The following is a 13,679-nucleotide window of genomic DNA, read 5'->3' on the forward strand; positions in this document are numbered from 1 at the left end:
AAATTCTACGTTTTTAGGTCCCCATCTGTCGTGGGACTACAAGTCCCAGCACAGCACGCCATGTGCACTCACTGTCTCCTGCGTATCTTTATGGCGATGACATTTAATGATGTATAATTTGTAGTAACAGATCAGGACACGCCTGAATCGCACATTTTTTGGAATCGGCGCATGTCTCTCCAGCGATGTAGGAGGGTTTTAATGCAACATTCCTGCATAATAGCGGCATAGCTGACATTCTCTGTGCAGCAACCTGTTCATCCAGGTACAGGGGGGCACATGACACGCTCCGACCAATCACAGCGCTCCAAGAAAGAGGGCTTAAAGAGTTGCAGGCGAACAGGTGTAAGTGTTACTGGAGAGGAGCTGGTGGACAGGTGTGTGCAGCGCAGAGGCTGGTGAGTACATGGCTGGCCTGGGAAAGCCTTAGCTAATGATGTAGCAGAGCCATGATTGTCACATGTGCATTATCTATTTCCAGAGCTTCATTAAGTTTATTAATTTGCAGAAAAGTGACTTTTGTGATAAACTAAGCTCTGCTCCATCTGCATATATGTACATGTAGTAGAGCTGAGTTTGTTCAGTGCTCCTCATTGTATGTATTTTGTCATTTTCTACATCCATAGATCCATTATTGTTCCCAATGAGTAAAATAACAAATCCAGGTCTGCTACATTTAGTAGAGAGGCGTTTGTTAGCACTTTATGTAGTTTGTGGAGTTTCTACGCTTTTCTACATTTCACCATCTCTTCTTAGATGACCTCCTCTGATATTTTTGCAATTCACAATCCTTCATATTTTCTGCCATCTCTGTGCAGAGCTGAGTTTGCTACTTGGTATTGAAATGATTGGTGACTTTTGAGCTGTTACCTGCAAGTAAATTTACTGACCAAGTTGTATAATGCTAAACTGACACTCGGCTCTACTACATCCATTGATACATTTTTGTAGTTGTTACAATCTTTCCCTATTTCTCAATCTTCTTTTTACTAACCCTACAGTCAGTATCTTATGATATGTGACACATGGATGTAAATGTTCCTGGAAATATGACCTTTTGCCTGAAATGGCTGATACCAGGGAACAATAGACTATTCATATGCACAGTAAATGTAAATAAGCTGAAGGTTTATTGTCTGTGTAACAGATACTGGCAGCTCTCATGGTAATTATGCACCAATTTTGTGTGTATTGGTTCTTTTAAATTACTATTTATTAATTTTTTTTTTATTTTTTGTACATGTCTATATAGATAATGGGTTAGATTGGAAGCTCCTGGTTCCCAATACAATCTCTGTGTTTGGGGTCCTGTACTGAGCGCAATTTGTAATATTGGTGGTGTCTTTTCTGGCAGATGGTATATAGAATTGTAAAGCGCTGCGGAATATGTTGGCACTATAGAAATAAAGATGATTATTATTATTATTTATTATTTATTATTATTATTATAATGAAGCCCCTAGTACCAGGTGGGTCTATTACTGGCATGTGGTCTTCTTCTTTATTTTATTGTAGTTGGTTTTGTTGTGTTTTTTTGTTTTTGTTTTTTTTTTTTTTTTATATTTCCCTACGGCGTGTTGTTGTTCAGTTGCCTCTGCGACGGCTGTAAGAATGTGAAGGATGATCACCATCCGGCTTGGTGGCCATCACTGCGGTTATTTCCATTGCACACAAGCAGCAATTGTTGCTAAAGGGCATTTAGGTGCGGCCCCGTTACATCTTAGAGAAATATATAGAAACCTCACGCCCTATATTGTACATCCTGCTGCTGGGGAAAGGCCACAGTAATGGTAGACTGGCTTTCCATGCAACGATCACTGCTAACTAGTGATGAGCAGGCACTACCATGCTCGGGTGCTCAGTACTGGTAACTAGTGATGAGTGAGCACTACCATGCTCGGGTGCTCAGTACTGGTAACTAGTGATGAGTGAGCACTACCATGCTCGGGTGCTCAGTACTGGTAACTAGTGATGAGTGAGCACTACCATGCTCGGGTGCTCAGTACTGGTAACTAGTGATGAGTGGGCACTACCATGCTCGGGTGCTCAGTACTGGTAACTAGTGATGAGTGGGCACTACCATGCTCGGGTGCTCAGTACTGGTAACTAGTGATGAGTGGGCACTACCATGCTCGAGTGCTCAGTACTGGTAACTAGTGATGAGTGGGCACTACCATGCTCGGGTGCTCAGTACTGGTAACTAGTGATGAGCGGGCACTACCATGCTCAGGTGCTGAGTACTGGTAACTAGTGATGAGCGGGCACTACCATGCTCGGGTGCTCAGTACTGGTAACTAGTGATGAGCGGGCACTACCATGCTCGGGTGCTCGGTACTCGTAACTAGTGATGAGCGGGCACTACCATGCTCGGGTGCTCAGTACTGGTAACTAGTGATGAGCGGGCACTACCATGCTCGGGTGCTCGGTACTCGTAACTAGTGATGAGCGGGCACTACCATGCTCAGTACTTGTAACCAGGAGTTGGAGGCTCAGATGAGTGCGACTCGAGTGCTGATCATTGAGATCTTGAGCATTTTTCCAGAAGATCTTCTGTTGCACTTTAAGTCCACTGACACACCCTCGATGCACTTTCAGGCTAATTTGCATGTGGCTTCAAAACTCAATTTATCAGTGCTGACACCTTGGATTACTACCACATAGGATCCTGAATGGAGCAGAGAGAAATTTCTAAAACATCTCTCAGGAAGATCGGACAGATATTGCAGTTTTGTTGAAATGAATACATTGTTACAGCTTCTCGCTGTTCGTTGTTGCCTTTGATCCTGCTTTTCATCCAGTTTTGCGCATTATTATTTTTTCCCGTACCCAATTCATTATTCTATTTGTACCTTTTTTCTGACCTCGATCACACGTCCGTATTTAAACACAATTGTGAAAAAATTGTCCCGGGGGGGGGGGGGGGGGTAGGGTAACTTCTAATTATAATTTTTATGATTTCTGAAATCTCATAGGCTTTGCTGGTTCTGATAGAAGCAGCATTTTATTAGCATGGATTTGCATAAGGGTACTTTCACACTTGCGTTGTTTTTTTTGGCGCAATCCGCTGTCTTGGGAAACGGCGGAATCCGTTAACGGATTCCGTTGTTTCCCATAGAGTTGCATTGATGACGGCTTGTACCAAAAGTACCTGCGTTGCTTCCGTTGGCCGATGCTCCGTTGCTTCCGCCGAGTGGAAGCAACGCAGAATGTAACGTAAAATGACGCCAACCAACGGATTCCGTTGGTTCCGTTAAAATTTTATAATGGTTCCCTATGATAGCGGATTCCATTGCTAAGTGCTTAACAACGGAATCCGCTACTGGATTATGCTAATTTCTACTGAGCATGCCCAGAATGAAAAAAAATGAAAAAAGAAATAAAACGGAGCCGACGGATTCCGTTAGACGGACGCCAAACGGATGCAACGGTCCGTTATTTCACAGGAATAAGCTAACGGATTCCTGTGAAATAACGGATCCGTTGACACCACAAAAATAACGGATGCGTTAAAACGACGCAGCAACGGACCCAGCGGATTTCGCCCAACGCAAGTGTGAAACTAGCCTAAAACCAATGAGAAACCGCTGCAAAAACTCCCTGTGTGAACACAGCCTTATGGGTACATTGGACGAATTGTACGTTCATTTTTTAGTGTAGGAATGTGGTATTCAGCTGAAAGGGCATGGATCCCACCTGAATACCTGACGTGAGTGATAACAGAAACCTCCAATATAAAGGTGTGTTTCTGAATGTTTAGGTTTCTGGGTATTTGGGGTCAGGAGCAGTATACAGGACGGTGGTGAGGGGAATGTGATACGTGACAGCGGGGCAGGAATGTGGTGCGGCTGGATCAGCCACTACATGCGGGGTCTCCTCACAATCGGGCTGAGGGATACTTTTGTGTGTTTGTATATACGTTTCTTGTTTTAATGATCTAATTTCAAGCCCAACTCCCTGGTTACTTTTTGTCTTATCTGTAGTTTTAAATTGCTGGGAATGGGGTCTGTATACTGCAGGTAAAAGCCACAAGCAACAGGCGCCCTGCACTGGCTACGTTCCACCCCCTGAAAAGGAGAGGTGCTATTTTTGGACAACAAAATATTATATTTTTTTTTTCTCGTTGGGATTATCCAGGACAATAAAACATGGCATCTTTCATTTAGACGTGACAACAGAACATGGGTTGCCTGATATTGCAACTCTCCCCTGTAAGGCTATGTGCGCACGTTGCGTACTAGCCCTGCAGAAATTTCTGCAGCGATCTGAAGAGCACATGTGCGCTTTAGATCGCTGCAGAAATGTCCGTAGTGAGCGCCGATTCCATGCGCTCTGCCTGCAGCTCCTGCCATAGACAGAGCAGGAGCTGCCGGCAAAGCGCAGGAAAGAAGTGACATGTCACTTCTTTTTGCGCAGCGCTTCGGCAGTAGCCGAAGCGCTGCGCTCTGAGACGCCACGTGCGCACGTCCCCTGCACAATCTCCATAGACTGTGCAGGGGACGCAGGACGCATGCAGTTACGCTGCGCTGCAAAGCGCAGCGTAACTGCATGAATTTACGCAACGTGCGCACATAGCCTTAAAGTGTATGGAGCAAAGCTGCAATACCAATGCACAAACTGCCTCCCCCTCCCCCCCAGACAGTGTTGATACTGAATGTGAAAGAAAGCAAGCATTTTTTTGTAATCTTGGAAAACCCCTTTAAATTAAAGAGGTATTATCTATTATCCTCATCTGCAGCCATAGACAGGCACTTTTTTTTTTAATTTATGTATTTATTTATTTTTGTATGTTAAGTAAACCTTTGTAATATTTTTCATGTTTGACTCCCAAAAACAAGACTCGGAATTCCTTTTTTTTTTTAAAAAATCAGTTTTAATAAGATTTTACTTTATTGCCTCTTTGTACTGACCTGCTGTACACTAGAAGAAAGTAGCTAGTTTAAAAAAATAATAAAAAAAAAAAAAGTGTGTGTGTGTGTGTGTGTGTGTGTGTGTTTGCCTTGCTTTTTTTTTTTTTTTTTTTTTTTTAATACAAAAAAAGTCCAGTCCTGACATACACCAAGATTTTGGCTAAAATATTGATTTTTGAGAAAGGTGGAGTTCTTTCAAAAGTTTTAGTTTACCTATTCTCCCCGAATAAAAACAAAAATTGCATATTTAAAAAAAAAAAAAAAAAAAAAAAAAAAAATTGGAGTCTTCAACTTCTGGGTAGTAAAGTGTGCGGGAATTTTTTTTCCTTTATTTTCATGGAACAGGAAAGTGTTTTACTCTAAAAGTATAATAGAAAAAAAAGAGTGCCATAAAAAGTCCAGAACGGTAAAATTAGTTTTTTGGGTGTTTTTTTTTCCATGAGGGGAAGGAGAGAAAAAAAAAAAAAAAGACTCATGCAATACACAATGTCCCACCGCAATGTTGTCTTGCAGGCCCACCCTGTATGGACTGTGTGTACATAACACGTACAATGTATCTGTTTACTGTGATAATGTAACATTTGGTTATTTTGTCTTTGTAGATTATCCACTCTTGTCAAAATGAAGGGAGGAGCAGATTCAGGAGTTCGTTGTTTCCAAGTGATTCTAATACTCGGCAATGTGGTCATTGGTGTAAGTAACAATTGTTCTTGGGTTTTATGCTTTTTATATATTATAGCATTTGTGCTGTAAAACTGAGGACCGCTTATCCGAGCTGGCCGAAAAAAATGACATTTCCATAGTAAAAAAAGTGATCGTATTGATATCTGAATAATCCTAGTCTTAATAAGTTGCTCCATATCTACTGTATATCTCAAAAAAATAAAAATTAAACAAATTTTAAAGTTTATCGACTGACAATTCAGCTTTAATCTAAAGACCTGAGTGGCACTAGATGACTTTTAACAACTAGTGTCCTAAACTTTCCTGTGCCATGCCTATTATAAGATAAATTCTTGCTGGCTTTAGCGGCAGCTGACTGGCATTCAAAGTGATATTTTCATTATTGGTCATCAAGAACTCTTAAATCTTCCTTTTGGGTGAGACTGGCACCCTAGACGAAATGTAACGGAATCAGTTTGATCCTATCATCCTGTAATCTTTTAGGAGATCAAGAGAAGTGTGAATGGATTGTTTCTTTCGTTTCTTGAATGTTGTGTTTTTCGGTTTCCCTCCAGCTGGCCGGTCTTGCTCTAACGGCAGAGTGCATCTTCTTTGTGTCGGACCAACATCGCCTCTACCCCCTTCTAGAAGCCACCGACAACGATGACATCTATGCAGCCGCATGGATTGGCATATTCACCGGTTTCGCCTTTTTCTTGCTCTCCATCCTGGGTATAGTTGGCATCATGAAATCAAATCGGAGGATGTTGATGGCGGTGAGTTGAGTTAGTGGTGAAATATTGTTGATGTAGCTTTCTTAAAACAACACTCAGGCTCCTGTCCAAAAATCATTCTCAAAAGGTTTGATCATTTTAGGGTTGTAGCCACTTTTATCTTCCCAATATCCAAGATCATTAAATACTGGTGCTGACCATCATGGTCATTCTCTTAGTAAATGGATGGGTATTATGGAAGCTCCAGTGATTTGTTTTTTTAATAAAAAAAAAAAAAATGTCATGAGGTCCATTTTGTATAAACAGGACATACTATGTTCGCTTGCGATGGTTTTTAGGTTGTTTTGTACGTACAAGTGTCTCCAATAAGGTTGGTGGGGGCTTATGGACAAAATATATAGGTGGTAGCCTCTTACCATCCCTAAACGCAGTCTTCTCTTGACCCAAGAACAACTGGATTGGGAGTTCTGGAGACCTCTGAGCCAACACCCTTAAGAGCAACATGGGTGTATTCCCACCTTATCTCTGCCGGCAAGGAATCCACATATTTCCTAGTCATTGATGTCAGAAGTGAGCGATGTGTATATTTCTCGGTAAATGCAATGAGGCAAAATAGTTTCAACGCCCTAAGCAATTTTTTTTTTTTTAACTTCCCAGGTTTTTAGTTGCCTAGATAAAGTCATTTAATTAAAACATTAGACATTCGACATTGGGTAGAGAGGAAGGGTGATGAGAGGAGCCTAAGACACGTGCCCCTTGTTCCTCAACTTTTCACTTATGGCACGGTTCGCAGTGGTAATGTTTGTTTTTTCTTTTTCAGTATTTAATCCTGATGTTCATCGTTTATTGCTTTGAAGTTGCATCTGCTATTGTCGCAGCAACGCAAAGAGACTTTGTGAGTATATATGGGTGTGCGGGATATATACAACCAGTGGTATAACTAGAGTCTGATGGGCCTCTGTGCAGAGTTTGAGCCTTGGCCCCCTCCCCCCCATATGTTCGTCAGATATATATATGGGCCATTGTAGCCTGCTAAATCCTATAAAGACATGCAAGTTGTCCGTTCCCCCCCCCCCCCCCCCCACGTTGTGTAGTAATGTCCCCCATCCTGGTAAATATGGCCTCATCCTGGTTTCCCACACCACTGAGCACACAGTAAAAAAAAAAAAAAAATATATTGTATTCACCTGCCCTGAGCTCCTCCTGCAACGATGGTATGCCGGCAACTGACCAGCGTGTAAGCGTCGGTGTCATGCGCGGTCACTTACAGCATCGACAGCTGTCAGCATGTTTTCTGCTTCCCAGAGCAAAGTTCACGAGCGTGGGGAGCATTGAATATTCATGGATTTCATTGGCAGCCAGCACATTGCAGTGCAGGGACCCGACGGGTCTCTGTACTGTGATGTAATTCAGTTGGATGCGTGTATTCTGACATATGCATCTGAATTCGGGGCTAGGGCAGGTGGGCCCTCTGCACTCTTGGGCCTGGTCGCAGTCACGATCTCTGCGAGCGCAGTCTTTACACCCCGGTGTACAACCTCAAAGATGGTTTTTGACCAACCATACGATCAACAATGCCAATATCTTGCCCCACCCCTTACCCCTATTTCTCCCCCCTTTTACTTTGAAAGCCAGAATGATACAAATCTTCATGTTTTGATCATTAAAGCCCCCACAAGGCCCAAGTAGAGAGCTAGGGCTGTCCACTTTAGAAATTTCTGAGTTCCTACAAGTTTTCCACAATGTGATGACGAAGATGATGGGGAGTCCAGCCAAATGGCCCATAGAGATACATGGAGGCAACTGTTCAACTCACCTGCAGTGTCCCCGCAGGCGTAATAGTGTGCCCCCACCCTCCCCCCGTGTAATCTATCCAACTGAAGATGAACCAGTGTAAAGCAAATTAAGGGCATTGCTGAAAATATATGCTATGATTTGTCTAAGCAATACCTTGTTTATGTTTTTTATTTCTAGTTCACTTCTAATTTATTCCTGAGGCAAATGTTGGATCAATACCAGAACCGAAATCCCAGCAACAACAATGACGAGCAGATTAAAGCTAATGGAGTGACGGCCACCTGGAACAGCCTCATGTTATTGGTACTTGATGTTTTAATTTCTTTTATTGCCCCACTTTGCAGCTATATGAGAACAGTAGGTAATATCAGTTAAAGGTATATCTCTTACATGAAGGCTGCCTTCCGGCTGACTGTTTACTATGTACACTTTAAAAATTGCAAATGGGTCAATGCAAAAGTTTGGACACCCTTGGAGATTTGTGTACTCTGACAACTTTGACCAAGGTTTCAGTCCTTAGTTAGCCTGTTAGTTATACCTTGTTCATAATCATCATTATTAGGAAAGGCCAGTGATGCTTTATAAAAACCCAGCCTCCTCTAACCTTGTGCCAAAATACAGCAGCCATGGGTTCTTTTAAGCAGCTGCCTAGCACTCTGAAAAGGATTCGAGTCCCACAAAGCAGGAGAAGGTTATAGGAAGATAGCAAAGCGTTTTCAAGTTGCCCTTTCCTCAGTTTGAAATGTAATTAAGAGACGTCCGTTACCAGGAACAGTAGCGGTCAAGATAAGATCTGGAAGACCAAGCAAAATTTCTGACCTGCTTGTAGGATTGCTAGGGGCAAATCGGAGCCCCTGCTTGACTGCAAAAGACCCTCAGGAAGATTTAGCTGACTCTGCAGTTGTGGTACATTGTTCTATTGTTCAGAGACACCTGCACAAATATGGCCTTCATGGAAGAGTCATCAGAAGAAAACCTCTCATGTGTCCTCACCATAAAATTCTGACAGAAGTTTGCAAAGAATATCTAAACAAGCCTGATTCATTTGTGGAAACCAGTCCTGTGGACTGATGAAGTTAAAATACAACTATTTGGCCACAATGACCAAAGGTTTGTGTGGAGGAAAAAGGGGCACAGTTTCAGGAAAAGAATCTCGCCAACCATTAAGCATGGGGTTGGATCAATCATGCTTTTTTTTTTAAGAGATCCTTTCCTCTTCAACTTGCTTAATTGTTAACAATAACAGTAATTTTAATTGGGGGTGCCCAAACTTTTACATGCAACAATAAGGATAAATCCTTTTCAGCCAAAGCAAGTTTTTAACTGAAGCCATGCCATCTGAACCATATGGCCATATTTACTAACAAGAACCAAAAGCTGTTTTAATTCAGTGATAAAATAACTAACAAGGTCACAAAAAATTGGGGATCACCTGGGATGTACTGCATAATCCTTCAGCTGCATTTTTTTCCTTGACATCATTGTCTTCAAATATTTAGTATGTTATCAAATTACTCTTCGAAAACATCTTAGACCAGTATCCTGTCCCAATTTCTCATCATGAACAGTATGTGGTTATTTAGTCACCATTGGTATAACGTGTAAAATTAACAAATATCTTGTCATTTTAAAAAAAACTTTCTTTTGTAGAGAAAATGTTGTGGTGTCAACGGTCCTCAAGACTGGCAGGATTACACTTCTGTGTTCCGCTTTTACAACAGTGATTCGGCCTATCCTTGGCCTCAGCAATGCTGCGTCATGGATTTCAATGGACAACCTGTGAACTTGCCGCTTTGCAGACTGGGGGTCGATGGATATTTGAATATGAAGGTAAGCAACTTATCTTGGTGAGGCCTGGACTATTGAGGAAACCAAATGATCTATATTGATTGCTAACTATCTTCAGTTGGCCACTGAAACTTTTGTGCTTGAGGCCAAAATGCATCTGAAGTGGGCCTGGTTCTGTTCAATCACATTACTATATACTGGATAACTGGATACGATGACTAGAAAGCATACCCAAATAACCATAGGAGCTCCAAGACCTGTTGCGCAGCATTGGCTCAGGTTTCCTTGGTGTTGATTCGTTTTAATGGGCTGGACTCTGACCACGTAAACTTGGACTTGCCGTGGCTCCATTGCAATATGGCTGAATATGCTTCATTCTTGCAAAGAGGAGGGTAAAATAGGCTTGATCTTTCACTATGGCACCTGGATCCAACACTGATGGCATCTCAGGCTTAATTTGTGTTCATATAAGTTGTCGAGCAGAACTTTTTGTAATGCACATTTCTCTGACTTTCTTCACGACAGGGCTGCTATGATGAAATTGCTGGACCTCTGTGGCGTCACGCTTGGGGTGTAGCATGGTTCGGATTTGCGATCTTGTGCTGGACAGTAAGTATATTGACCTAGTCGGCTGAATCAATTCTATAGAGCCGGGGTCGGGAACCTATGGCTCACAAGCCAGATGTGTGGCTCTTTTGATGGCTGCATCTGGCTCAGACAAATCTTTAATAAAAAACAAAACGTATTTTCCGATTTTGTAAGACGCACTCTAACCCCCACCTCTCCCCAAGTGGTGTGTCTTACAAACCACATATGGCTTAATTGGTGGCACAGGGTCGGCGATACTGGAGGCTTGAGGGGTGTCGTGGCGGCGAGCACTGTAGGCGGGTTTCTTTGAATCTCCCGCAGTTGACAAGATCAACTTCAAGAAAATGGCCGTGGAGGTTGTGCATGCGCAGATAGGACTCCACAGCCATTTTCTTGAAGCCCATCACGTTGCTCTGCATGCACGCCGCAGCAATTTTTCTTTGTCAATCTCGTCAACTGCGGGAGATTCAAAGCAGCCCGCCGGCAGATCAATGGCACCCGCCACCGTGACACCCCTTGAGCCTGCAGTATTATTGCCGACCTTCTTGAGCCACGACACCTCTTCCTCCGTGCATGCAGCATCGCTTGCCCTGCCTCCTGGGACCTTCTGAGCCACTCTACCACCGCCGCTTCCCCCTGAGGAGTATGGCTCTCATGGAATTACATTTTAAAATGTGACGTTCATGGCTCTCAGCCAAAAAGATTTCTGACCCCTGCTTTAGAGCAAGCAGTTCATGTGCTCTCGTGTATCCATTCCCTGGAGGTGGTAACTGCATGGTTAAGGCCCTTGAGTAACTAACACATCTCTAATTCTTATTAGTAATTTCCTTACTATTTTTATTGGCTTACTCTCCTCCTTTTTATTCTGACTTTTATATATGCACAATATATTTTAACTCTTCCCAATTTTTTTTTTCTTTTAGTTCTTTGTGCTGCTTGGTACCATGTTCTACTGGGTACGAATTGAATATTAAATTCCACAACTTCTTCTTATTGGATCGTTTTAAGGAGCTAAAGATCATATGGCCAATATGGAAGACAAGACGTGAAAACGCCTCTTCGCGAAATCCAAAGTATTCTCTCTGACTTATGATATGTTGGCCACCACTGGACTTGTTTTTTTTTCGTGGGGAGGAGGGGACGTTGTATCAAATACTGCTGCCTGCTATAGGACTCTGTTTTAGAGATCTGTAGTGGTTGTCCTTGAATAAGTATTGTTCTCTTGTATATATCTATAATATATCACAACCTGTAAACCCCAACTGTAACCATGTATATGATATTCCACGTGGATCCTACCAGATTATTGCTGACCTGTATCATCCAAGCTATTTTTAACAAATTCTAGGCGGTAACTTTCAACATTCCATTTTTTAGTTTTTCCTTTTTAATTGTGAATTAAAATGTAACAAATTAGACTTTAATTATTCTTTTTTTTTTTTTTTTTTTTTTTCCTCTGTATTTTTAGTGTTCTACTTGTTGAAAAAAGGGGAAAAAAGTATTAAGCAATCTTTCTTCTGTTTACACTCTTCTGCTTTTTGAGAATCACATAATTAAATATTCAAAAAAATGAGTTTTGCCTCCTAAGTAACTTTTTAACAAACCGAAATAGTCGTTGTGGTGACTGTCTACAGAAATGGGAATATTTGTGACTGTGTGTATGTAATCCATCCCTGAATTTGTGGCAATACCTTCGTCAGATTAGTCTATTGTATACATTTTTTAAAATCACTGATGACTTGTATTCACTCCGAAGTTGGTTTGTATATAAAAAAAAAAAAAAACCCAATTCACAAAATAAGTTTTGCTATCTTTGGTGTGACCCCTGGACAATTCTTTAAACGGAAGGATCCGGAGGCATTTTTGCCTGAAATAATGTCCTTTTTAATGAAGCCACTTCTTCTTATTCCCTACCTCTGTGGATGATTAAGTCTCCCATAATCGCTGTTTTGCCCTCCGTTTTGCTTGGCGGAGTGTATTCCTGTATTCCGATGAAACCTCAGATTGCACTTGAACTAGTGTAAAACTATGGGGTAGTGTCTATTTGTGATTTGAGTTCTCATGCCATATCTGAATGAGAAGAGAATCACAACATGCTGCGTTTGGCAGCGAGTCTCTGTTCACACGCACCCACATGAGTCTACGGGAGTGTGTGAAACATCGCACTGCACTCGCATGTCATCCGACTGCACTGCGATGTAAGCAGAGACAGGCTGCGAAGGAAAGGGAGGAAGTACTCCCTCTCCTTCGCAGCTGGGATGTGATCAGTCGCGTGACCCTCGGCTCACGCTCTCAGCAGAAAGTCATTAGCATATCGCTTCCAATGCTCTTGCATCGGACGCTCTGTACAAGTGGAACCGAGGCCTCTGGAAGGGCCTCAAATTTCTTGGTAAAAAGGAGACACCTCCTATGGTCAAGAGAGTTGTCAAGTATGCCTTATCTTATTGGAACAAATGGATGTCGTACAATGGGGACACCCTGCTTCCTTATGTGTTGGCAAGTTCAAAGAGTTGCTAGGTTAAAGTGGTGCCCTCTCTTGTCCATGTAATACATGGTTGTCCATGATCAGAAATGTTTGGCAAAATGCACCTTTTTAATGTCTTAACAGTTCCAGAAACTGGACCTTGAATGATCACCAGGCTCTAAGTTATTGCCATCTTGAGCCAAGATTGAAGACTTTCTTGGTTGCTATGGCCTCTCTCCTGGAAAACTAACCTCCTCCAAGCAATTGCTGATAATTGTTAGCCTGTCAAAACTCAGGGCCCCCTTTTTATCAAAATTGTGAGTTTTACTGTTTTGGTAGCTGAAGGCCAGCCGAATAAAACGGGTCTACAGTACAAATATATGTTCCTCCGTTATATAGGAGTAAATCTATTTCTCTCGACCACCTCTCGAGTTATCGCAGAGGTTTCACAGAATTTTCATGATTAAGGGGTGCTCTGCTCCTTCTTGGTCACCACCTTTTTCACACACTTACCGTAAGTTCATAAATTTGCTTGTTCCAATTCTCTCAGCCATGAAAGATATAAAAAAATATATATTTTATTATTTTTTTTTTTTTTTCCTTAAAACTTAAGTACCTCTTACAATATTTGGTCTGTTACTGAAATGCAATGTTCCTTGGTTCCGTTGTATTCATAAATGAGCTTTAATATCGGATATCTAAAAAAAAAAAAAAAAAAAGTCCACAAAATTCTAGTCT

The 13,679-nt window shown here is 41.8% G+C and overlaps 1 protein-coding gene across 1 annotated transcript; it reads left to right on the forward strand.

Annotated features, from left to right (window-relative positions):
• The first annotated feature begins 305 nt into the window (after positions 1–305).
• On the forward strand, positions 306–12,050 carry UPK1B (uroplakin 1B). Its single transcript, XM_075332832.1, has 8 exons — positions 306–398; positions 5,510–5,600; positions 6,146–6,346; positions 7,125–7,199; positions 8,279–8,404; positions 9,752–9,931; positions 10,415–10,498; positions 11,401–12,050. Exons 2-8 carry the CDS (start codon positions 5,529–5,531, stop codon positions 11,449–11,451), a joined length of 789 nt encoding a protein of 262 aa, XP_075188947.1. The 5' UTR covers positions 306–398; positions 5,510–5,528; the 3' UTR covers positions 11,452–12,050.
• The last annotated feature ends 1,629 nt before the right edge of the window (positions 12,051–13,679 follow it).

Source organism: Anomaloglossus baeobatrachus, chromosome 2 (assembly GCF_048569485.1).
Source record: "Anomaloglossus baeobatrachus isolate aAnoBae1 chromosome 2, aAnoBae1.hap1, whole genome shotgun sequence".
Classification (NCBI taxonomy): Eukaryota; Metazoa; Chordata; class Amphibia; order Anura; family Aromobatidae; genus Anomaloglossus; species Anomaloglossus baeobatrachus.